At 44.1% G+C, this 24,853-nt stretch overlaps 1 protein-coding gene across 2 annotated transcripts in view; it reads right to left on the bottom strand.

Moving 5' to 3' along the window:
* The window catches only part of TAPT1 (transmembrane anterior posterior transformation 1), a 73,357-nt gene extending 49,499 nt beyond the window's left edge, over positions 1-23,858 (bottom strand). For both annotated transcript variants that reach the window (XM_066631935.1, XM_066631936.1), the window contains exons 1-2: positions 23,412-23,858; positions 7,895-8,025 (exon numbers count right to left, since the gene is read on the bottom strand). In XM_066631935.1, coding sequence (XP_066488032.1) covers positions 7,895-8,025; positions 23,412-23,844 — 564 coding nt within the window. In that variant the 5' untranslated portion in view covers positions 23,845-23,858. The remainder of the gene's footprint in view (positions 1-7,894; positions 8,026-23,411) is intronic.
* Between the last annotated feature and the right edge of the window lie 995 nt (positions 23,859-24,853).

Raw genomic sequence — 24,853 nt, 5'->3', positions numbered from 1 at the left:
CGATCGCGCACCGAGCCTCCCATCCGCCATGTTGAAAGGGGCGGGAAAGAGCCCAGGAGCTTCCTGATTGGCCCGCCATTGCATCAGGGACACTCGCGGTACTGGGCCAATCAGGAAGCTCCGGGGCTCTTTCCCACCCCTTTCAACATGGCGGGCCAATTAACTTCAATGAAGGGCGGGAAAGAGCCCCGGAGCGCCCCCCAGCCCCGCGCTGCCGCTGTAGCTCCCCCTGCCCGGCTCCCTCCCGCCCCACTGACGCAGCCGCTGATGCGGGCTTGGTGGGCGAGGCAGGAGGAGGAGAGCTAGGTAGCTAGCTGGCTGGCTGGAGGGTGGGCGGGGGAGCGAACGGCAGAGCCGAGCGGCAGCGGGGGGGGAAGGGACGGGCGGGCGGCTGCGGAGGAGGATGGAGGGGAGGACGAGGGGCTGCCTGCCTGCCTGCCCGCCTCGGTGACGGAGCCCCGGCCCTCCCCACAGCCCCCCCCCGGAGATGGCCTTCGGCTGAGGAGCCTCCGTCCCGCTCGCCCCCCAGGATGCGGGCAGCGCTCTGCGAGGGAGGTGGAGGAGGAGACTCCTGCGCGGCGGCACCCCGTGAGCCCGGCAGGGGCCCCCCCCACTTTACAACAATAATTATAAAAAAGAGTTCTCTCTGTCATGACACAATCTCAACTACCATCAGGGCAAGAGGAGAAGCAACACAGAAGTTTGCTTGGCCTCAACATTACCAAACCACAGAAATACAGGGCTGCCTGTAACGTCACTCTCTCCAAACTCTTGCCTATCTGGCCAAAGCAGTGAGAGGTCAGAATTCATCTGTCTCCAAGATCACCTCACCTTTAAGTCAGTTGTGCAAAAACACTGATTTCTGATAAAGTACCAAGTGAACAGAGACACCTTCATGCAGCAGTTTTCTGATGCGTGCTTCAATAGCATCTATACTGGAGGCAGCACTGCTGCTGAGGCCGGTAAGCCGGGCGGGGGGCATCAGGCCCCCTCCTCCCCTCGCCATTGCCTCCGTCCCCCTCCCGCCTAGCATCTGCGGGAGGCCTCGCTCCCTTCCCAGTCCACAGCTGCATCTCGCTCTCTTCGCTCTCCTCGGGCGCCGGGCGCTGCAAGGCTGCGGCCGGCGGGAGGGTGAGCGCCGCCTGGCCGCTACTCCTTACCTGGGAGTAGCCCTGTTGACTCGGATGGGGCTTGCTTCTGAGTAGATCTGCCTCTGAGGCTGCGGTCCTCTCCTCACTTACCTGGAAGTAAGCCCCATTGACTAGCATAGGACTTACTTTTGAGGAGACACCATAGGGTTGGGCTCTGAGGTTGCAATTCTGTCCACATTTACACAGGAGTAAGCCCCACTGACTCTAATGGGACTTACTTCTGAGTAGACATGCATAAGGTTGACCCCAACACGTCTAATTCTGTTATGGCAAATGCTATTATTGTAAAAAAAACTCTGGTAGATCTCCAGGCCTTGCTGAGTTTCCAAGTAGCTCTCGAGCCAAAAAAGTCTGAGTACCCCTGGTATAAACTATAATATAAAGTCTAAAAGACATGAATCTACACATGGAACATAGGAACCTGCCTTATGCCGAGTCAGACTAATGCACCATCTGACTCAGTTGTTGGCAATGACTGACGGACAGCGATTTTTCAGGTTTTCAGATAGCAATTTTTCTCTGACCTTATCCAGAGGTGCAAGGAATAGAAACCATGACCCTCTGCATGCAAAATGTGTGCTCTATCACTGAGCTTTTGTCCCTCTGGTGAAATTTAGGATTTAATTAATGTATTATCTAAAATAAACAGATTTCTTGTTGCTAAGCAACAAGCTATACTGCTTTGTTGCTAAGCAACAAAGCACTGGTGCATTTTTTTCTGAATAAACCAGGAAAGAAAAGAGAGTATCTTCAAGCCCTAATGAGACATATTTGTACCTACCTAACATCAATATACTGGTGGAGCCTGTTTATCTGCAGGGGTTTTGTTCCTGGATCCCCTGCGGATACAAAAAACCGTGGATAATGAAACTCACCAGGGCCTCCATAGCTGTTCTGAGGGCCATAGAAGCCACGCATGGCCTTTACAGGCCTCAGAATGGCCTCTGGAGGTACCAGAAGGGCATTTCCAGTTTTCGGCCAAGAATTGGAAGTATCCTTCTAGAATCTCCATATCTCTGTAAAGGCTGTGTGTGACCTTTATGGGTCTCAAACAAGCCCCTGAAAGCATCAGAAGGCCACTTTTGGTTTTCAGTAAAACACGAAGTGGCCTTCTGATGCTTTCGGGGGCTTGTCTGAGGCCCATAAAGGCAGTGCATGGCCTTTATGGGCCTCAGAACAGCTCTGCTGGTGACTGGAGCACAGCTTCGGTCACCTCCAGAGGCTTCAGGTTGGGCCAAATCTGGCTCAACATGGGTCCAGGGGACCCACATTGAGCCAAATCCACAGGTATAACATCCACAGTTGTAGACTCAACCTAGTTACCTATGGTTTCCAAAATTCTGAAAATAAATAGTCAAATCTAAAGCAGACATCATATTTAAGGTTTAATTAACTAATGCAATGCTCTTGGAATTCCCATCTAAGGAAAAAGGAAATAGGGAGTTGGGTCTGGGCTCACAGCGCTCTCCCCCTTCACAGCAATGGGAAGCAAAGGATCCTATGTTCATCCACACTCGTCAGACAGTAAAGCTGTTAAAAATATGTGACAGCCAGCCAGAAGTAGGAGATGATGCAGCTAATATGAGACACTAAAGGTCAACCTAGATATCATGGTGTCAGCCACAGGATTTTTTTATACATGCAGAGGAGCTTGAAGGAGTCTGGATCTTTGTCTGATTCTGAACGAAGAAATGAAGTTATACAGTCTTCCTCACCCCATCATTTCTCAATACATCAGACTTTTATTCTCTTTGGTCATCTCTGTTTCTTCATCTACTTTGGTCACTTCTTCCTGTTGACAATCTTTTCTTTCTGTCTCTAGTTCTATTTATGGTGCATGAAAAGAATCCTTCTAGAAGGAACAGTCCCTTCCAATTCATTTTTATATACCGGCAATGGCCAATACAATTTGGAAAGGAGTTTGGCTCTTCACCATCATGTCTACTAAAAGCTTTTTTAATCAGAAATATTCAACAAACATTGATCTTACTCTAATATTTCTTAAATAAGAAGTTTCTTTTTCAACTTTTCAAATACTGGGAAGTTGTGTTTTTTTTTAACCCACTCTAAAGTCATCTGCACTGCAGTCCCTTTCTTTCCAACTAATTCCTCAAGTCCACACAAAAAGGGACATACAGGTTGAGCCTCATTATTCGTGTGGGTTCCGTTCGTTCCAAGCACTGGATGGCAAAAAATGCACTATAGCAAATCAATTTTAAAAACAAAGTTTCTTGCTCTGGTGATTTAAAAACAGCCTTGCTGACCTTTGGGATGTAAGATAAGAGATTAAGAAAACAATTCATTAACTAGTTCATTAACCAGAGCTTAGAAAGCTTCACTCAGCCCCTCCCTTCACCAATGCAAAGTGATTACCTTTCTTTCATGTGCTCAGGGGGAAGGGAGGGGTCCGCTGGAGAGAGAAGGACTGATGGATTGTCAGCCAGCTGCCCTCTCTCTCTCTCTCTCTCTCTCATCAAGGAGGCTATTGTTAAAGGACTGTTCAGTTTTTTAAACTGATATTAAAGGGATGCATTTTTCTCCTTCTCCAGGGATCAGCACATTCCTTCTCATTTGCAGTGGCTATTCGTGTTGAGTCAAATCCATGTATAAAAAATCCATGTATAAATAGGCTGGACCTGTATATGGTGTTTCTTTTATGAAAATTTCAAGAGTCTTTTGGTATAGTATTCCTGGTTTTACTTATGTATTTACTTTATGTATTTACAACTATTATCCTATTAGCACAACTTTTACCAAAAATTCTTTCTCTTCCCTACAGAATATCTTCAGCAAGCCATGTTCAAATGCAGATGTTTCACGTCTACCTCGCCAGGTGCAAGAGAGTGGCAACAGGATTTAAGTATCTTGTCTTGCATGCTCCCGGAGCCATCTGGTGGGCCACTGGGAGATACAGTAAGCTGGACTAGATGGGCCTTTGGCCTGATCCAGCGGGGCTCTTCTTATGCTCTCATTTTTGCCCTTGCTAAAAGCATCTATTTAAAAAGAGAACCAACAAAAATGCCTTCAAGGTTTGCTCACTGATGATGTCCTAAAGCCTCAATCCTATGCACATCTATAGTTGGGAGTAAGACCTGCTTATCACAATGAGACATACTGCCAAGTAAACACAAAGGATTATGGTACCCAAATAGCATCCCAATAATACAAGAATGAAGGCACATTCAATATTTCATCTCTTAACCTCAATGAAAAAGAACACAAGCTTCTATAGCTAACAAAAACCCAATTTCTCATGAGCACCGACAGATGCAAAAAAGTCTCTAAATTCTGATGGTGCTCCCTCATGTTCCCTTTCCTGAATCCATTACAGGTTGTATGCATTTTGACACTAGTTAAACAAAGAAGGTTCATGAACCTAAAGTTCTAGTTAATGATGGGCCATATTTAGGAATGAACAGCAATCTCTTGTAGAACAAAGGTTAACATGTGGTGGCCAAAACACTGTAGTGAACATATATTCACTGTGATACTGGTTTATCACTTGCTATTTCAACAGTTATACCACAAATTTCATACTCAGATTAGACAATGACAAATTAGTCAAACTGAGATTAGACAACAGAAATAAAGTAAAGTTTACCAGATGAAGTCTGCATTGATTCACAAAGCTTCAGGACAGAACAAGATACAAACTACAGTACAGCTAAGATAATCTCTGCTGAAATACCAGAGAGTCAGTTTTCACTGAAATTGTAAAACAAACCCCTTCCCACAAAATTGCATTTCTAGTTTCACTCTGGTAATGATATTTCAGATTTTACAGTATAAGAAAGAGGGGATAATGCTAAAGAAAAAACAGCTTTAAAAGGGGGCAAATGCAGAACTTCCACAAGTGCTATAAATACTAGCTCTTTTGAAGTACTGTACCATTAACTAATACTGGACTGGATCCCACAAACTGAAAGCAGACTTCTGTTTGTGGAACAGGTCCTTCCAGCTCCTATCCTACCACTGCAGCCCTTTTACCCCACCCCAAAAGCTTCTGCCAAGTGTTGAGGCAACCTGGTGGAACTGCATCTGATATGGCATGGAGGATGATAGTAGCATGGGGGAAGAGAGTCATTGAAAATCAGGAAGATGTCCTCCTGTGTGGGTAGAGGTACCTATCCACAATCCAAACATTTCAGAAGAACAACAGCTTACCTCAATTTCTGGTCTTATAATAGAAAAAGAAAAAAGAAAAATCAGGGAATGACTAGCTAGGATACAACATACTGAACTTTAGAACATGCGATTTACCCACTAACCCAATGCAGAAAGCACTTGTGCACACACAAAAAACAATGTTTTGGTTAACAGCCTCTTGCACCCTACGTGCACATGTACGTGCAAGTGCATTCCACGTGCAAGTGTACCACCACTGTCCTTGACCTCATACTCAATGAGGAAGGGAAAGACAGGATATGAATATTTGAAATAAATAATAAGGTAGGTCAATATTCTAATTCTCATATAATAGAAAGAGCTGAGCCAAGACACAAGGGCTTCACTAACACCAGGTTACAACTCGAATCAGGGATTTCCTGCTTACATCACTTTCTCTTAATTATCATAGCTGCTCATTTCAGTGCAAATATTTCTGCTTCACTGAACCTGGAAGCACAGCTAACACTGCAAGCAAAATCTGTTATTTCTGATTTGATCTTAACTGAATTTTTTTTCTAGTTCAGCAGGCAGTAAACCGTGGTCCACAGACCAAATCTGGCATTCAGAAAAAGCTGTCCCCGTGTGGCTGGCCAACACAAGCGTGGGGGAAGATAGGGTACAAAGAAACAAGGCTGCAGTGGGGAACAGAGAGTGTCATGCCGCACGGGGTTGGCTTTTTCAGAACACAACAGTCCGTGTACAACTTGAACCACTGTTTTAGTTAAACAGACATTTAAAGAGTATCTATCCAAACCTGGGCCACATAGACAAATTAAGGGTTTGGGGTAAGGAATAGCATCTAGCCTACATGGGGAAGACACACAGGTTTAGGATTTGTAAGAACAGAAACATCTAAGTCAGCCATTTTCAACCACTGTGCTGTGGCACACTAGTGTGCCATGGATGCTTTGCAGGTGCGGTATGGAAGTTTGGGGGAGGATCATTTGTTATTAGGGCCACTGTGGGATGTGAGCCCCGACTAACAGTGTGGCGTGCCTTGTCAATTGTCAAAAAACTGATGGTGTGCTTTGACAATTTTAGTGCCATGTCATTGTGCCATGAGACAAAAAAGTTGAAAACCACTAATCTAAGCAATAGTTCTGCAAAGGTACTAAGAGAAGAAACAGTAAAAGTTTAGAACCATTCTCTTCAGAGGAGCACAAACAAAGGAATCTCTCTTGACTTCCAAGACTAACAGTGCAATCCTAGGCATCTCTCCTCAGAAGTACACTCCACTGAGTTCAATGGAACTTACTCCCAGATATGTAAAAGACTGCAGACTACTTTTCCTTGATGTTTAGAATTCCACTGATCAGTAATGGGAGTTGAGACCCTCCCCTTCTCCCCCACTTAGGAAGCAAAGCTCATTAAGACATTCATATACAGCACCCTGGGAAGTGAACACTTTTTTCCAGCTGTATCAATGACCATTAAGAAAAAAAATACAGGCTGTAGTCTACCTTTCCAGAAAGTCAGTCAGTCACACTCAAAACAAAAAAGATATGTTGAATTACACCTGCAAGTTTAATTTTAATAAAGACCTGCTACCTTAAAATGTTCATGCAATTCATTTTTCAGACCACAAGCCTCACTAAAACGAAGTCCTCACTATACAGAACTGTGAAATAGCTCCGATCAGCTTAGAAAGAAACTAAGAAGAGATTATGGAAGAACTGGCAGTGCTAGGCAAGCAGTATTTCTGAAATACCAGATTCTGTGTCTTTAGCTCTCTTAAAGTCTTTGTGTTAGCATAAAAATGCTGGTTGTGTTTCTAAATATTTTAAGATCCCCCTCCTTAAACTGCACGCAACTAAAGAGCTGAAAGATGCTCAATTAGTGCTTCATTACAGTGGTGAAAATAGACCCTCACACTTTTAGCTTGTTTGGCATATATTTTAAATAACAGCTCCTTGTTTAATCTAGATCATTTACAAAATATTGCTGCAGTGTCTTTAGTAACAAGGAAAACAGTTTTTAAAGGAAAAACACAGTTTTGAATTATTCAGCTTAAACCCTTCACGCACTGCTAGTGTTCTTGTTCACTAGCTCTCTTGTCAGTCGTTCAAAAAAAAAAAGTTTGCATCAAGGAAAAATATTTCCTTTATCCCTGAAGTCCTCATGCATTCCTCAAGGGTGCAGGAGCCACAGGTTAAACATTCCAGACGTAAACATTAGGGCTGGCATCAATTTGCTAACTTATTTGCAGCACTTCCCACTTCAAGAGACAAGCTGCTTTTAAAACTGAACCATTACTTTTCTCTTTGGCAGTGGAATTGCTGCAGAGAAAATAAATGAAGCTTAGGCTGCACATGTTGTTCCCCCCAACACGCTCATCACATCTTTGGAGGCTAGCCTATGTATTCAGTAATGGCATCACCCTCCATAAGACAAAGTGAACACCAGGGTATTCTCTGACCACCAGAAGAAAGAGCCAGAAGAAAATTCACATATTAAATTAATTAAGGGAAGGTGAACCATCAGTCATTTTTGTGTTAGAAAACTCTAAATATTAGTTTTGGAGGGTTTTTTCACAAGATCAGAGGTTGCATTTATTAACCCAAGTCAATTAAGTTTACCTTTTCCAATTCTCTTGGTATCCGCAAGCACGTGTACACCCTCTCTCGCCGTTCTGTATACTTTGCTTCGTTATGTTCAAGGAAGTAGCCCCTTGTTAGCTCTGTATTGATGAATCTCAACAGTGAAAGATCTACATTGGGATAAGAAGCAACAACAGACAAAATTCTCTTTACTAAAACTTAAAATTGTCCAAGTGTTTTTTAATTTCAAAATATGTCTAACAGACTAGATTTAAATTAATTATTTTTTCATATTTAAACCATTCTCCTATGAGTACTTTATGCATTTTCCAAACTATAATGCAGGTTATTTTACAACTACACAGAGTTGTTTACTATGCATAGAGTTATACTATGCTCCAGGCTTCCTGCTTTGTTTCAACCCTTCTTCTCCCATAAAGGGTAACAAACGTGCTAGTTGAAAGCACAAAGTAGGTAATAAGCCAAAACTTTTGCTCATTAAAGCTTGTATCTTTGTTTAGAGATAACTAAGGGCCCAATCCTATCCAATTTTCCAGTGCTGGTGCAGTTGAGCCCTTGGGGTGTGCGCTGTATCATGTGGTGGAGGAGCAGTCACTGGGGCCTTCTTAAGGTATGGGAACATGTGTTTCCTTACCACAGGGCTGCATTGTGGCTACACCAGAGCTAGAAAGTTGGATAGGATTGGGCCCTTAGGCTCCAGAACTTTTCAGAAGGAACTGGTTTCCAATTTTGATTTATAGGGCAAACGCTAACCATGGTTAGAAGTTTGCAAACATCAATATATTTATCAAAATATGATATGGTCAAACCAAGACATTCAGGAAGGATATTGGAGTGAACAGGAACAAGCACACAAGTTTGAGAACAGACCATGGTTTGGCACGACATGTGAACCAACCTGAATACCTGACAGAGGTAAGCACAGGTTTAACATGCTTTTGCTTAGATTTTTTTTATAAAAAAAAACAAAATCTAAAGAACAACACACGACAAGTTTTGCAGAAAGACTAAAAGTCTAGGATTATTTGTTTAAAAAAACAAACATTTTCATTTACACTGTTACAACCTCAAAAACCTCCATTATTAGTCTGAATTCTACAGTAATTTTTATTTTATTTGCAATTTTCACACATTAGTAACCCAACTCTTTCTTTGCAGACTACGTATATTCAACTAAGATAACTATCAAAAAAAGTTGCACTAAAGACACGCACATGCTAGGGATGCAGGAGATACTTATGTATTTTCTCTACATACTTTTCAGACAATACAGCAGTAATGTAATGCACAATACATAATGTAAACTATGGTAGAACTTGTGCAGCTTCTCTTAATTCTGAAAAGATACAAAAATGCTATTGAAAACACCTGACAGTTCAAACAACCACCACGATGACAACAATCAATACCACTCATAACTGAAAGAAGCAGTGATATTAAGCTCCTAAACCCTGCCTATCACTTCTCATTGTCTTCAGTCTCAATCCTACTATCACTTGCCCCAGAAACAATGGATAGAAATAACCAATAATAATATCAAAGAAACTTTTGATTTATGTTGAGTTATGTCTCCTAAAATTTTTCCTTGTGCTCCAAAAAGCAAGCAAAACTGTAAGTTAAGGTAGCTGACTTAACTCCTGCCCCATGTAAAAAGTAAAGACTTTGCACAATCTCCTAAATCATGTTTACTTTACAAATTAAGCACTATGAACCCACACTTTGCCTTAGGGCCCAGTTCTATCCAACTTTTCAGCTCTGGTGTAGTCACAATGCATCCCCAAGGTAAGGAAGCATATGCTCCCACACTTTGAGAAGGCCCTTATGACTGCCCCTCCACCACAGGATGCAGCGCACACCCCACTGGCACAACTGCACCTGCACTGGAAAATTGGATATGATTGGGCCCTTAGTCTTTAGGCTCAACACTGCGCTTAAAGAAGGGTGCACTTAGGAAGAATTCAACAGATGAAACTTCCTCAGTCACAACAGACACACCTGATGAATGTCTACAAGGTACCACGTAGCCCCAAAATGCTGACTACTACTAGTTCAGGCATTTTAACATCAATTTTCAGAACACCAATTATTTTTATTATTGTGAACTGCTTTTCCATTATAATTTAGAAAACAAAATAATCTGATGCAACCCTGCCTGTCCAAAGTTGTGGGGGGAAAGTGTGAAATTTTTTACCTCTATAATACCTACACATTGTTTTAAGGGTTGTCAAACAACTTCCAACTATAATATCTTTTAAAACATGTACAAGGATGTGTTTTAATCCTTAATACACCTTTGCAAGAGACTGCCAAAATTAAAGAACTGAAGACAACGGAATAATCCAATTAAATGTGCTCTAGCATCACTCTTCCAATATCCAGGTGTCTCTCTGATGCTCGGAAGCAGAGTTTCTTGTTGGAGGTTTCTTGCAGAGGTTCATGATGACAAGAACCCTCCTCTGTTCGAGGCACCTGTTATTCAGAGATAGGAATGGAACCTCCATGTTAAGAGGAAGTCCAAGAGTAATTGCCAGTACGAATGCCAGAACTGCCTTCCTGGATTAGACCAATCCCACCTACTACAGCACCCTGCTTCCAACATTAGCAGATCGATACCTCTCTGAAATCTCATAATCAGGACCTAGCATAAGTGATGACATAATAGTAGGTTACAGTTAACATTTTAATACAAGACTTGCCTTCAATCAAGAGCACATAAATTGATTAGATATACTTGTGACTCCCCCGTTTAGGAGCCATTTTGCAATGGGTCATGTCCTTCTCAGAAGCTATTTTGTGATGCTTCCTGCCACCCTTTCTCAAAATACCCCAAGTGCCCATAACTGCACAAGGTTGAGGACTCTGCTCCAAGGATTTCAAGGTGGTATCTGTACTTCTTCACCATTTCCATTTATCCTCAAAACAACTCTGTGAGACACAGAGAACAAGTGACCCAAGATCACGCAATGAATTTCATAGTGGAATATGGTTTTGAACCTGATTCTTCAGGTTCCTAGTTTGACTTTCTAAACCCAAAGTATTCAAACTTAAGTCTGTTATTTCCAATAGTCTCAAAACTGTAGCACCCAATTTTATGTATGAATACCCAAAATAAAAACCAACATAAACATTTTCAATGTATTTTACTTATAGAGTTGCTGTAAATTCTATGCTTTTTTAAAAAAATTAAACATTCATTTTAGGTCTTTTGCACACTTAGGGCCCAATCCTATCCAATTTTCCAGTGCCGATGCAGCCGTGCCAATGGGGCATGTGCTGCATCCTCTGGTGGGGAGACAGTCGCCAAGGCCTCCTCAAAGTAAGGGAACATTTGTTCCTTTACCCCGGGGCTGCATTGCAGCTGCACAGGTGTTGGAAAGGATGGGGCCCTCCGTCCTCTACATGTGTACTGAGAAATGTAGGGCTTAGCTCATCTCCTCCTCCCTCTTGCTAGCTTATGTGCACTTGTTTTGGCTGCCTGTCTCTAGATTAGGAGTCACTAATGTCTTCAAGGTGAATCTATGGCTGAAAATAGGTCATACACCTGAGGATACAGATCTAAAATTCTGGCACGTATGCAGACCAATAGAATACAGTACGTGGCTATGAAGGAAGAGTCAAAAGATAATGGATATTTTCATATTTAAAAATAGGGATTTAAACCTGTACTTCAAATCCATGCCCAATTCTCTGCAAGAGGGATCTGAAGGCCTTAGGAGTAGACCTCAACAAGTGGGAAACCCTGGCCTCTGAGCGGCCCGCTTGGAGACAGGCTGTGCAGCATGGCCTTTCCCAGTTTGAAGAGACACTTGGCCAACAGTCTGAGGCTAAGAGGCAAAGAAGAAAGGCTCATAGCCAGGGAGAAAGACCAGGGACAGACTGCACTTGCTCCCAGTGTGGAAGGGATTGTCACTCCCGAATTGGCCTTTTCAGCCACACTAGACGCTGTTCCAGAACCACCTTTCAGAGCGCGATACCATAGTCTTTCGAGACTGAAGGTTGCCAACATCTGATACTAAACTCCTGAGTGCAACACTGAAATGCATAAAATGCTCAAGAATGTTTCAGAACATGTGCAGGCTGCCTCTGCTTCAGTTCAGCAGGCAGTCACCATTTCTGTTAAGGGCACCCTCCAGAACACTCACTCTTTCTACAAGAAAGATCAGGCATACACCTGCATTTAAATTTGGTGCCAAGAGTCCTAAAGATTTCAGGAATCCATCTGTAGAACAGAAAAGAAACACATAAGAGTAGGCAAGAATGTCAAACTCAGGTTGGATGGTCTGGCACATTAAAGTAACCAGGCAGACCTTTTGGGAGGCAGATGGAACCACAGTATGGGTCACAAAGTGAACAAAGCCCCAAATGGAAGGCTGGAGACAGGCAGCTACAAAGCAAATGAAGGAAGACACTGTCGCACTGAAATTTAAGCTTGAAAGGAGGGGGAAAAGGCTGCTTCCTGAGCTTTCTGTCAAAAGTAATCAATTCCCCCTCTCCCACAGCCACCAGTAAAGTTCATCAATTTCCCCACACTCTCACACTTCCACCTCAGCCTTTTGATCAACTATTAGGGCTGGCAAAGACAACCAGCAAGGCACGGCTTCCCACGCTGCTTTGAAAACAAGAAGAGTTGTCTGGCAGCCTACAGAGACCACAGAAGAGTGAGAAATGTGGCTGCTGCTTCTTTCTATATAAGCAGAAAGCAAACTATCCTTCTAGCAAGAGAGCACTCTCCTATGAATAAAAGGATAAACTGTGAATAAAAGGATAAGCTGCATTTCCCCACTTTTCTGGAGACTTCACAGGTTGTCCTAAAGAAGAAAACGCATGCTTTATAGTAGTGTTCTTCAACCTGTGGGCTGCATCCCCTATTGGCTTGCAAAACTTCATTTGGGGAGTTGTGGCAACCTTTTTAAGTCTGTGCAAGAGAGGGCTTGGATCCAATCTAATCATGGTACGGCCTTATCAAAACTGAGTTCTTGATATAATCCTGCACAGCCTCTTTTCAATGACTTGCCCTGCAGCTCCTAAGGCCAGCCCTGCTCAGGCTGCTATCTCACAGGGTGGGGGGAAGAGGTGGGGGAAACGGGGAAGCTGAAGGGTAGGTGAATTGGGTCTCAGGAGAAGGGCAAGATCAGCAGTGGGTCCCTAGTCTCACACATTTTGTGGGGGGGGGAATCGTGGCACAAAAAAGGTTGAAGACAACTGCTTTACAGGACAGCAACACCCACCCTCCACAAGTCCTTGTTCTTCCCTTGTTGACAATCGGCGTGTCTGAATTACAGGGGGAGGGCACGCCACCACCAACCCAAAACTTAGTCTGACCACCAATACACTTCTCAGCAAGAAATGGCAGCAAAGTTGTTCAAGCAGCAGTCAGAAAGCCATACTGGGAAACAGGGTTTGGCTGGCACATTATTGAGGGCACAGCAAGCATAACAATATTCACCCTACTGGGGAAATACAAGCCAATTAAAGCTATCTATCTGATGGATTTTCTTCAAATGATAAAGGAAAGTACTTCAGAAAAATCTTGAATTTTTGAAACAAAGTTCAGGGAGATCAATTCAAAGGAAAATCTCTTGCCCTGACAAATTTCTGGTCACAAACTATGTCCACTGCCTCCATAAAAACCAAGAAGACTTAAAACTGCCATGATTCCCTTTTTTCTCAACAGTAGCACAGTATGAGAGGACATTTTCTAGATTTTGTAACAGACCCGAAAAAGACTGGACAGTTTATTTCTTCCTGGGGAACAGAACGTTCAGGGTTTATAATGATCAACCACTCTTCCCCACCACCCCTCCCCCCCGAGCCTGGGCTTAAATATACAGACAGTAGCGTGCCTGTATAAACTGGAACATACTTTCTCATTTTAAAATTTGCATTCCTGTGCTACAATCTGCAATGCTTTCTTCAATAGCACCACCTGAATCTTAAATATCTACTTTTACTGACTTGGAAAGGAAAAAGCTGGACAAGCATATACTTTAAGTGTATTAAAAATGTAAGCCATCATCTAGTAATTGTGCAAACACTTTATTCTCTTCGGGGTGAGAGGGTGGAATTTGGAAAGCTCTCAAGTAGTCAGGCTCAAATCCAATTAGTCTTCATATTATCCCAGAGCTAAGCAAAGGCTGTGTTGATACTCTAGAATAGATTGAATCAACAGCTGTCTGCAGGCTGCTACAGCCAAGGCTATCTGTTACTCTTAGCTGATTTTCTGCTGCAGTGGCCAAAAGCCATGGTCAGGGAACAGGGACCCCACTGTGTTATCTACTTAGCAAATACGATGACTGTTGTACCAAAGTAACAACTTGATTAGGAGTTCTCAAACCAATATTTTTTTCACAGATTCTGGAGACTAGCCCTCAAAGAACCTAAGAGTTCAATTGTGAAGGCATTAGCCAAACATAAATTAGGCATTCCACCTAGATCATAATATACAAGACTGACTGAAATAGCAGCTGAAATATAGCAGCTGTAACATTGGCACCAACATCTCTGCTAAGATTCCCTCTGACTCTACAGTATACCAGCAGATCATCTTTCAAAAATAAGGAAATATCATCTACTTTCATGTCCAAAGTATATGAATAACAAAGTCTGAAGAGATCTTTTAACAAGTTACTTTTTGCACTCTGAAAGTGTCCTGTGTAATGTGTGAAATGGTGTGTTTGGAATGTCTGGTTTACAAACAGTAGAAAATGTTTTCACATATGTATAAACTGACAAAAACATATAGGAGTGATGTATATGGTAAACTAAAGGTAAACTAATACTTTTACAAGGGAAGTCTTGACTCCATGGAAGATTTGACTATGATCAAGTAATAGTAAGTCAAATGTCAATATCTTGTCAATTGTTCAGGGTTCCAAATCTACAAAAAATCTGAACATTGTTGTTAGGGAAACCGGGCTTTTCTGGGGGGGGGACACTTTACCTGTTAGCAGTGGGGTTTCTCTTGTTCTCTCGAGATACATACTCTAGGAGTGCTATTATAAATCAGGTGACTGCTGTGACCAGATGCACCTTCTATTAAAGACACCAGATCAACTATTTTCAACCACTGTGCCGTGAATGATCCGCAGGTGTGCCAGGGAATCAGGGTGTGAGCCCCCAGCCAGCAGTGTGATGTGCCTTGTCAGCTGTCAAAATTGATGGTGTGCCTTGACCATTTTAGTGCCTTCTGAGGGCCCAATCCTATCCAACTTTCCAGCTCAGGCATAGCCACAGTGCAGCCCTGTGGTAAGGGAGCACAGGTTCCCCTACTTTGAGAAGACCCCAGTGACTGCCCCTCCACCACAGGATGCAGCGCACACCCCACTGACACAATTGCACCAGCAATGGAAAATTGGATGGGATTGGGCCCTAAGTGTACATTTAAAGAAAAAGGTTGAAGATCACTGCACGAGATACCTGGGCAACATCCCCTCTTAGACAGTTGTGATTTGGTCACGGACACCCATGCTTCTGTGACTAATCAATTTAATGTGCTGTATGCAAGGTTACCATTGGAGATCATATGGAAGCTGCAGCTGGTGAAGAACACCACACCTCACCCAGTCTGATGCGGAAAGGAATGCCCCTATTCAACCCATTTTGTGGCAATTGCATAAGCTGCCTCACAGCTTCCAGGCACAAGGCATTGGTTTTAATCTTTGAAACCCTGAATGACCTGGAAAACTTCAGATAAACTCTCTCTTTATGAGGTGTTAGGATCAAGATCCCATCACTGCAGGGAAATTTAAACTTCAGAGAGAAACCTCTCAGGAGAGGTTCTGAAGACTTGGAACAAATTGTCAGGTGAAGCCATTATTTCTTGTTATTATCGTTCAGGAAGCTGTGCAAGGCCCATCTATTTAAAGAAATCTTTCGTAGCTAGAGTGGTTTTATAGCTTACCACTAAAGATGCACTTGATTAATCAACAGCAGATTTGTAAAAAAACTGTTAATACACAATAAAACTCATCCTTGCATGTCCATAGATTGCAGGTGCCTTCTTCCCCTGGGGGCTGGGAATAAGAATAGGCCCTCAGTTTGGCTGTACTTGTTGTAAGAGGCGACTAAACAGCCAACGGGTAGATGGGACTCATTAGCCTGGGAAGGCAGCTCATCTGAGAGAAGGAAAACTCTGATCCCAAACCTCCACTGCCTTGTGGCTACATCCAGTTATGGAAAAGGCTTCAGGAGTCAACCTCGAGGCAGAATCTGGAGCCGGAGTCCCTGAGGCAGTTCATGGCTGAACACAGTCATGTTCTGGCAACTCCTGCAACACTGCTGGAACCAACTGTATTGGCCTCTGCCTGTCCAATGGACCACTTCAGCGACGTGGAGAGGGGGGAATTTGCTGCATGGGTAACAGTTTTCCTTCATATCTACTTTACCCAGGCTTTGCGCACTGGAGAGGACACTCTGTTCCAGAACCACCATTCAGAGCGCGATACCATAGTCTTCTGAGACTGAAGGATGCCAACAAACACTTAGCACAGGTGTCTTCTCTCACAGATGAAGGAATGCCTTTTCTGATATTACACAACCAAAGAAAAATTTCTTTTGCTCAGAGCACTTAGTCATATGTACATTTATGCAGTTTTAATTAGCGAAAACTCATACATTTCAATTGCTAAGTTTTATTATGAGTTTTAATTATATTCATGAGCCCCCCTTAGCTTCTAGAAAGCTGGGATAGAGATTTTTGTAAGGTAAAAGAAAGTGAGCAGTTTGAGGCTGGGGTAGCAAGTAGGACTTGGCTCAGGTATGCGGTTAATGAAGGAACACGACTGTGAGGTGCCATCACAACTCCATGCACTTGCCCATTTAAACATTTATGTCTGAGAGGCAAGGAGATTCTACACGAAGAACCACAGTAAGTTGCACAGGGAAAAAAATTATAGGTGTGTTTGTCATATTGCTTTGTACTTACTAATTAAATTTACCTATCTAGCCTGAAACTCATAGCTCTGCCAGGCTTGTTGACACAGCAGAGAGAAGAGGCTTTGGATTTGACCCAAACCACCGTATTGCCTGTTCACTTCTCTGAAGGAAGGCAGACACAAAGTTGTTCCAGCTGCAACTACCACTAACCTTGCATCCTCTCTTTCCTGCTACTTCCTTTGTCACGCATGTATTAGTTATCTCATTGTTTCTAGCCCTCTGATAATTTTCCTGGGACTGTCTCTCCACTGGACAAGGATAACAGCAGCTGAGGCAGAGATAAATGACCAGTTTACGCCGCAAGTATTTTTAGTTGCCAGTATCATCTTTTTAAGCACCTAGAAAAACAGGTGCCTGGGGGGTTTCCAGTCATGCACATGGACATTTTAATGGGAAGCCCATTAAAGGCAGAGCCTTTTGATCTATCATTTTTGTGACATAAGCAAACATAACAAACAACAACAAGTATTTCAATTGTATGAATTTCTTCAGTTACTTTCTCTGAATGTAAAAATCATAATTTCACTTTAAGATTTGTACTGGCTTTCCTGAAAGCACACAAATTAACCTACTTTTGTCAGTGTTACAATAAATGTTTCCCTTCTTGTTGAGAAATTGAATGAGTCTTATTTTTAGATTTAAAACAGGGGTAACCAAACCTTTTGGCAGGAGGGCCACATCATCTCTCTGACACTGTGTTGGGGGCCAGGAAAAAAGAATTAATTTACATTTCAAATTTGAATAAAATTCAAATTTGAATAAATTTACATAAATAAATATATTAGAGATGGAACTTATAGGGATGAAGGTCTTGCAGTAACTCAAGGCATATAAAATGCCTTGCACAAAGCAAGGCCAGCCTTTCCTTTGCTGCCGCTGCTGTATCACAGACATGAAACAGCAAGCAGTGGAGGGAGCTCTCGTTCCACAGCTCATGCAAGAGGTCAAACAGTTGGCAGTCATGCTGAGAGCAGTTGCGTTGGGCCAGCGTGGGCTCCAGCATCTCTCTGGAGGGCCAGAGGCTCACTGGAGACTGAGGGCTCCCCGCGGGCCGAATTGAGAGTCCTCAAGGGCCGCAAGTGGCCCCAGGGCTGGAGTTTGGGCATCCCTGATTTAAAAGAACTGAACAGAGACACACACACCCCAGTTCTTTTGACCACTCGGTAATTTAGATAGATCCCTTCAGAGCTCAATCATATTTCTAACACTGAAAAGCATCACAGGCCCTCTGCACACATTACTGCTTTTAGGTATACACACAAAAAACCTTTCTAAGTGTGTGCCTAAAAAAATGAAATGTGCAAGTTACAAGTAGGTGTTTGAAAACCCATATATCATATAAGCTCACTCAAGTATCCAGGATTAACTGCAACTTCCTGATGAGTGTACACTTGGGGGCAAGTCAAGGTTTGTTGGTGTGATGTGAGAAATGATCTTAGCACTCTTAGGGCACAATCCTAACCCCTTAACTCAGTACTTTCCAGCAGTGGCATAGCGGTGCCAGTGGGATGAGTGCAACATCCTGCAGTTGGGTGTCACTCACGGAGGTCTCCTCAAAGTAAGAGAATGTTTGTTCCCTTACCTCAGAGCTGCATTGCCCTTATGTTAGTGCTGAAAAGCACTGACATAAGGAGTTAGGATTGCACCCTTAGAAAAACACTCTTTTCCCGAAGTCACCTAATCCCTCAACATACCATTTATTCCACTGAATTAAATATTCTCATTACCAAAAGCATGCATTATTTCCAAACTTTATGGATCACCCAAAACGTATTATGTTACAAAACTGCAAACTGGTGGCAGTGGAAAAAAAATAGTAAGGAAGCATTCTATACAATGAAGCCTCATATACCTATGACAGGGATATTAAAACTTACACATATTGTTATGCAAACACACTTACGACACTGATGTCTCAATTAACTCAAAGCAGAAAAGCTTGCAGTACTGCACAATGGTTTTTTGTATCTTTCTCAAAGTGGTGCGAATACAGAATTAATGTCTTGTCTACTTAAGTACTTTGTTTAATTTATCACATGTGTATCCTTTTTATTGGTTGAATTGTAAAAGAATCCTACTTTAAATTGTGATAAATGTACCAAAGCGTACAATGTTATGTACTTACTGACATAATACATTCTAAGTAGTAGTGTATGTTTAGATATAATAAATGATATTTCAATCTCTTTCAAAAGGTCCTTGAGAAAAGGGGAAATTGTTTTTCTACAGCTGAAAACATTTCAGAAAATTTGGGTCTTGAAACAGCAAAGACTGGATCACTTCTAAGTTCCTTTGCCCTACCTGAAGCCAACAAAACACCAGGACAGGGAATCTATATCAGCACAGTTTCGCCACTCCACTGATGGAATTTACCACTCAACTGACAGAATTTGTCCAAAGAACTAGAAGCACACAAGTGATACTGGGGCACTTTGCAAATGGGGCACTTTGCAAGTAGGTATGCACACTGCATACCAATAGCCACAAAGAGCACAAAAAAATAAAGATCAAATGAGTAACGCTTTCTCAGAAACCCTACAAGAACTATACCTCAGGACTTCTGATGCCATCAGAAATTCCTGCTCAATTTCAGCAACTGCAGCTACAACACACCATACATTGGTCAGCAAGAGGGGAAAACTGCTTCAAAGCATGATACCAGAACATCCCTCCAAGTCTTCACAAGATGGGTGTTTAAGCACTCAAGTGTTCATCAAGTGCCTCTCCCTCCCCTACAACTAGAAGAAACTTGTTTTCTGGCTCCAGGTTTGTCCCCCTTATGCAACAGATATGCTTGCCACTGGGGAAAAAGGGGTATTCTCCCTTCGTCCAAAAAGAAATGCAGTCTTAGGCCCAAATCCTAACAACTTTCCAGCACTGGCATAGCAGTGCCAATGGGATGTATGCTGCATCCTGCAGGTGGGTGGCACTCACGGAGGCCTCCTTAAAGTAAGGGAATGTTTGCTCCCTTACCTCGGAGCTGCATTGCCCTTATGTTGGTACTAGAAAGTGGGTTAGGATTGCTCCTTCAATGATGCTGTGAAACCGCAACACCTCAAGAATTCATGGATGACAAAGCCCTGGTGATATTAACATGAAATGCAGCTTTGAATTGAACATGTGTATTCCAATAAGTTCCAATATAGACTTGCATAAGCTATGCATATGTAGGGTAATTAGATTCCACTCCCATTCATCTTCCAAAATCATTTTACAACTTCTCACAATGAGAACATAGCTGCTGTATTTCAAGTGTCAAAAAGAAACACAACTTGCTACAAGGTTATGCACAATAATCAGAAGCACCACTTTTTTATCTACAAAAGCCAACAACTGTTTGGCATATTCCTCAAGATGAAAGCAAATATATAGCAGCAGTTCAACTGCATTTGTATAAACTAAATGTCTGACAGCAATTTTAAGCTCTATGTTTCTCTCACATAAGAGCGAGTAATTCCTAGTTATTTCTAAAAGAGGAGACAATTTAGTGAAAATACATTTCAAACTTCCCTCTGACGTCTACAGCATCATTATATAATAGCTATTACAAATTTTTATACCAAGGTATAGCTATATAAACTACACAAACAACACAGAGATTCTTTATTCTTGAGTTCCTTTGCCTGACAACTGACCTTAATATAAATCTGAATTAGAGACTTTAACATGCCCTAAGTGGTTTAAAAGAACCCAAGACAGAGAGCACAGCAGATCCAATAACTACTAAGATGTTACTACTAACTACTCAAAAGGAAAGATTACCCTTAATACAATTTACAATGAGACATAACAAATATCAGTTTAAAAACAGCAAATACAGGTATGTACATATACACTTCATCCTATATACACCACAATACAAGTTTATACTCATATACTGTGTTGCCAAATAAAATGTTAAAAACATATTTAACAATTACCAGAGGTGGTAAATTGACCATGTGTACTGTACTTGGAAAGAGGAATTTTACACATACATGGTGTAGACATGTATATTGACAACAATATTCCCTTCCATATCAAGACACAGCATCAATTAGTTTTAAACAGTTGTAATATATGGGTTAATTTTTCAAACCTGGGAGCCTAAAATTAGAATCATAAAAATAACCGACTGTCTTTACCAATACACCTAAGAGCAAACTTCAGAGGCTAACTTCAGAGCTGGCAGACAGACTCCAGCAAAAGGGCTCAAGTACCAAGTAGGTATCAGTCTTACATGGCAAACTTACAGCCCAAGCCTATGCATGTGTACTCAGAAGTAAGTCCCATTGTATCCAGTGGGGCTTACTTCCAGGAAAGTGAGTACAGGATTGCCATCTATATCATTCATAACTCTGGACCCAAATCAGTACCCAAATCTAAAAAAAACAAACTTGGAAATGTAAAAGTACACTATAGCCAACCAGAAAATGGCAGGCAAAATTGTCTCAAGACAGTAGAGGAGGAAACCCTCTATGTACTGGACTTCCATCAAATCTTGTACTGTCCCAAATATCCAGGACTACCAGATTCCACATATTGGGAGTGCTTCTTAGTTCACAAAATACACACACCCTGGGAACAGAGCATTCCTCCACACCTACTCATATATCTCTCTAGTATCTCCTAATTTCAAAAAGTAGCAACATGAGGTAGTGTGAGGGCAACTTCCTATTTTGGTTCCCTCCTCAGTTGCTTTCCAGACAACTTCTTGCTCCTGGTCCTGATGCCCTGCAGCCTGCAAGTCAGAAGCCAACCCTCTTTCTCCATCACCACATTTCACCAACCTCCAACTGTTTAATTTCTCAGGAGGAAAAAGAATACATGGGGGGACGGGGACCCAAGCCTTGTGTAGAAAATGCCACCTGAAAACTTTCCCAGAGGTCAGCAGCACAGGCAACAGTGGCAATGTCAGGGCTCAAATATATCCTGCAATATACATATTAACATGATCCTGAGCAGAGTGCATTTTTGTCAGAACTCCAGAAGAGTTCCTCCCACTACACATCTTGGACAGACACAGAAGCTGTCCTAGTTTGGAAGTCATTCCAGGCTGATTGGAGCTGTAACCAAATTTGTTTTGTCTAGATTAAAAACTAAGCGCTACATTTCTTCCTTAACCCAGGCAGAGGAAAGAAGAATGGGCTCTGTTATCTCATGGGAGGTGGGATGATATGCACTCTGCACATGCTCGGGACTACGATCTGGAGAAGGAGAATACGCTTACAGGATCTTCTGCGTTATCCTTCTGACTTTGCATGGGGAGGTAACAAAGCCCATACATACACTGCATACACTTACAGGCACTGTCACCTGCTCCCACCTTTGCAGGGTGGAGCCAGCTAAGACAGGTGTGTGTGTGCACACGGAGACCCAGCCCTCTCAAACCCAGGCAGAGGAAAGAAGAAAGAATGCTCTGTTATCTAGTGGGAGGGAAATGTATTCGGAATATGCTCAGGGGCTATGATCTGGAGAAGAATATACATAGTCCAGGAGGACCTTTTGTGATATTCTTCCAATTTTGCATGAGGAAGTGTCAATGCACTCTGCATCTGCTCAGGGGCTATTACTGCTATGAGAATATGCTACACAAGATCAGGAAGGACCTTTCACATTATCCTTCTGACTTTGAATGAGAGGAGACAGCAATATGCACTCTGTACATGCTGGGGGGGGGTATTTGGTGAAAGGATATGCTATGCATGGTCAATGAGGACCATTCTGTGCTATCCTTCTGACTTTACAGAGGAGGCAGCAAGACACTCTGCACATGCCAGAGCGCTATGATCTGGGGAAGGAGAATACCCTTACACGACATTTCGCATTATTCTCCTCTCCTGACTTGCCTGAGGAGAACTGGTAATATGCACTCTACACATGCTTAGGGACCATGATCTGGAGACGAAGAATACACTAACGCATGGTCAGGAAGGACCATTTCTCGTCCTTCTGACTGTGCATGAAGAGAGGTGGCAATGTGCACTCTGTACATGCTCAGGGGCTATTATCGTGAGGAGAATATGCTTACACGTGGCTGGGAAGGACCATTTTATGTCATTCTTCAGACTTCACCTAAGGGGAGGCAGCAATGCACTCTACGCATGCTCAGGGGCTATGATCTGGGCAAAGAGTTACAGGAACTCTAGCACTATCCTTCAGACTTTGCCTGAGGGGAGGTGGCAATATGCACATGCTAGGAGGCTATGATCTGAGGAATGCACTCTGCACATGCTCAGGGGCTATGCCTTGGGAAGGGAGACTACCCTTATAGGACCTCTTGCGCAATCCTTCAGGTTTTGCCTGAGGGGAGGTGGCAATATGCATTCTGCACATGCTCGGAGGCTATGACCTGGGGAATGCACTCTGCACATGCTCGGGGGCTATGATCTGGGGAGGGAGCCAACCCTTACGGAACCTCTCGCGCAATCCTTCAGGCTTTGACTGAGGGGAGGTGGCAATCTGCACTCTGCACATGCTCGGGGGTTACGGCCTGGGGAGGGAGACTACCCTTAAGAGACCTCGCGCGCGACCCTTCGCCTGAGGGGGCTGGCGGCAGCGCACTCTGCACATGCTCGCGGGCACCGCCGCCGCTCCCAGCCCAGCCCACCCGCCCGCTGACCTGAGGGCGCGCCGCGCTTGTGCTGCTGCCGCAGCCGGTCGCTCTCGTAGAAGCCGAGGGTCTCGGCGCGGCGGTGCTGCTGGGCGGCGGGGCTGGGCGAGCGCGGGCGCGAGGGCGACGGCTGCGGGGCCCGGCACTCGCCGGAGCTGCTCCGCCGCTGCGCCCCGTCCGGCTGCGGCGGCTGCAGCAGCGACTGCTCCGGCCCGCCGCCCCGCCGCCCGCCGTCGCCGCCGCCTCCCCCCGCCGGCGCGGCGCTGTCGGCGACGCCCGCCATCTTCACGCGAGCCGCCGCCGCCAACACAAACTCCGCTCCGCGCTGCTGCTGAGGGAGCCCGCCGCTGCCTCGGCATGCGTCATCCCCGCGCGACAGCGAGCGCACCAGCCGGGCCCAGCGCTCCACGGCGCGCGAGCCGCCGCCTGCCCTGGCGGCCATCTTGCCAGAGGCAGAGAGGCGTCGCCATGGCAACCCTCGGGGCCTACTCCGCTCCCTCCGGGGAGGCGCCAGGCCCGGCCTCCTCTGGCATCCGCCGCCATCCAATCAGCGCGGGGAAGAGCCGGCGCGGCCGCCCGCTTCCCGCGCCCCCCGTGCCCCGCGCACACGCCCCGCCGCCCATTTATGCGCTTCCTCTGCAGTACCGAGAAAAAGTCTTGTGGGTTGCAAAGTGTGTTGCAGGCCTCGTTGTGACATTCTGCGCACGCAGAGGGGCCTGGGGTCTGCCTGTGCCTGTCTACTCAGAACTAAGTCCCGTGATAGTCAATGGGCTTACTCCCAGGAAAGCACTGCCACTGTGTGAGGTGCACATGCATTTACAAGGTGGTGGTGCTTTTTGAAGGGCTCCAGTGGGGAGGCTCTGCCTCACCTGCCTCCCCACGCAGAGCACATGGGTTGTGAGTGCTTGGGCACTCTGCGGCACTTTTCAAAGGGCTACAGTGGGAAGACTCTGCCTCACCTGCCTCCCCACACAGAGCGCATGGGTTGTGAGTGCTTGGGCACCTCACACGGCTACAGCACTTTTCAAAGGGCTCCAGTGGGGAGGTTCTGCCTCACCTGCCTCCCCACCCACATCATGTCCTTGGTTCAAAGACCCTCTTCCCAAAGTGTCAGGAGAGTTAGAACAGACCAAAGAATTTTTTTTTTACCCAGCATGTAATTAGTCTGTGAAACTCCTTGCCACAGGATGTGGTGATACCTTTAAAAGGGGATTGGACAAATTTCTGGAAAAAGTTTCATCAGAGATTACAAGCTGTGATGAGTATGTGCAACCTCCTGGTTTTAGAAGTGGGCTACTTCAGAATGCCAGGTGCAAGGGAATGGCCACAGGATGCTGGTTTCCTGTGGTCTTGTGTGCTCCTTGAGGCATCTGGAGGGCTACTGGGAGATACAGGAAGCTGGATTAGGTGGGCCTTTGGCCTGATCCAGCAAGACTCTTCTTATGTTCTTA

The sequence above is a fragment of the Tiliqua scincoides genome, chromosome 6, assembly GCF_035046505.1.
Source record: "Tiliqua scincoides isolate rTilSci1 chromosome 6, rTilSci1.hap2, whole genome shotgun sequence".
In the NCBI taxonomy this organism is placed as follows: Eukaryota; Metazoa; Chordata; class Lepidosauria; order Squamata; family Scincidae; genus Tiliqua; species Tiliqua scincoides.
The sequence above is the reverse complement of the archived record's forward strand: the minus strand, read 5'-3'. Positions and strand labels throughout refer to the sequence as shown.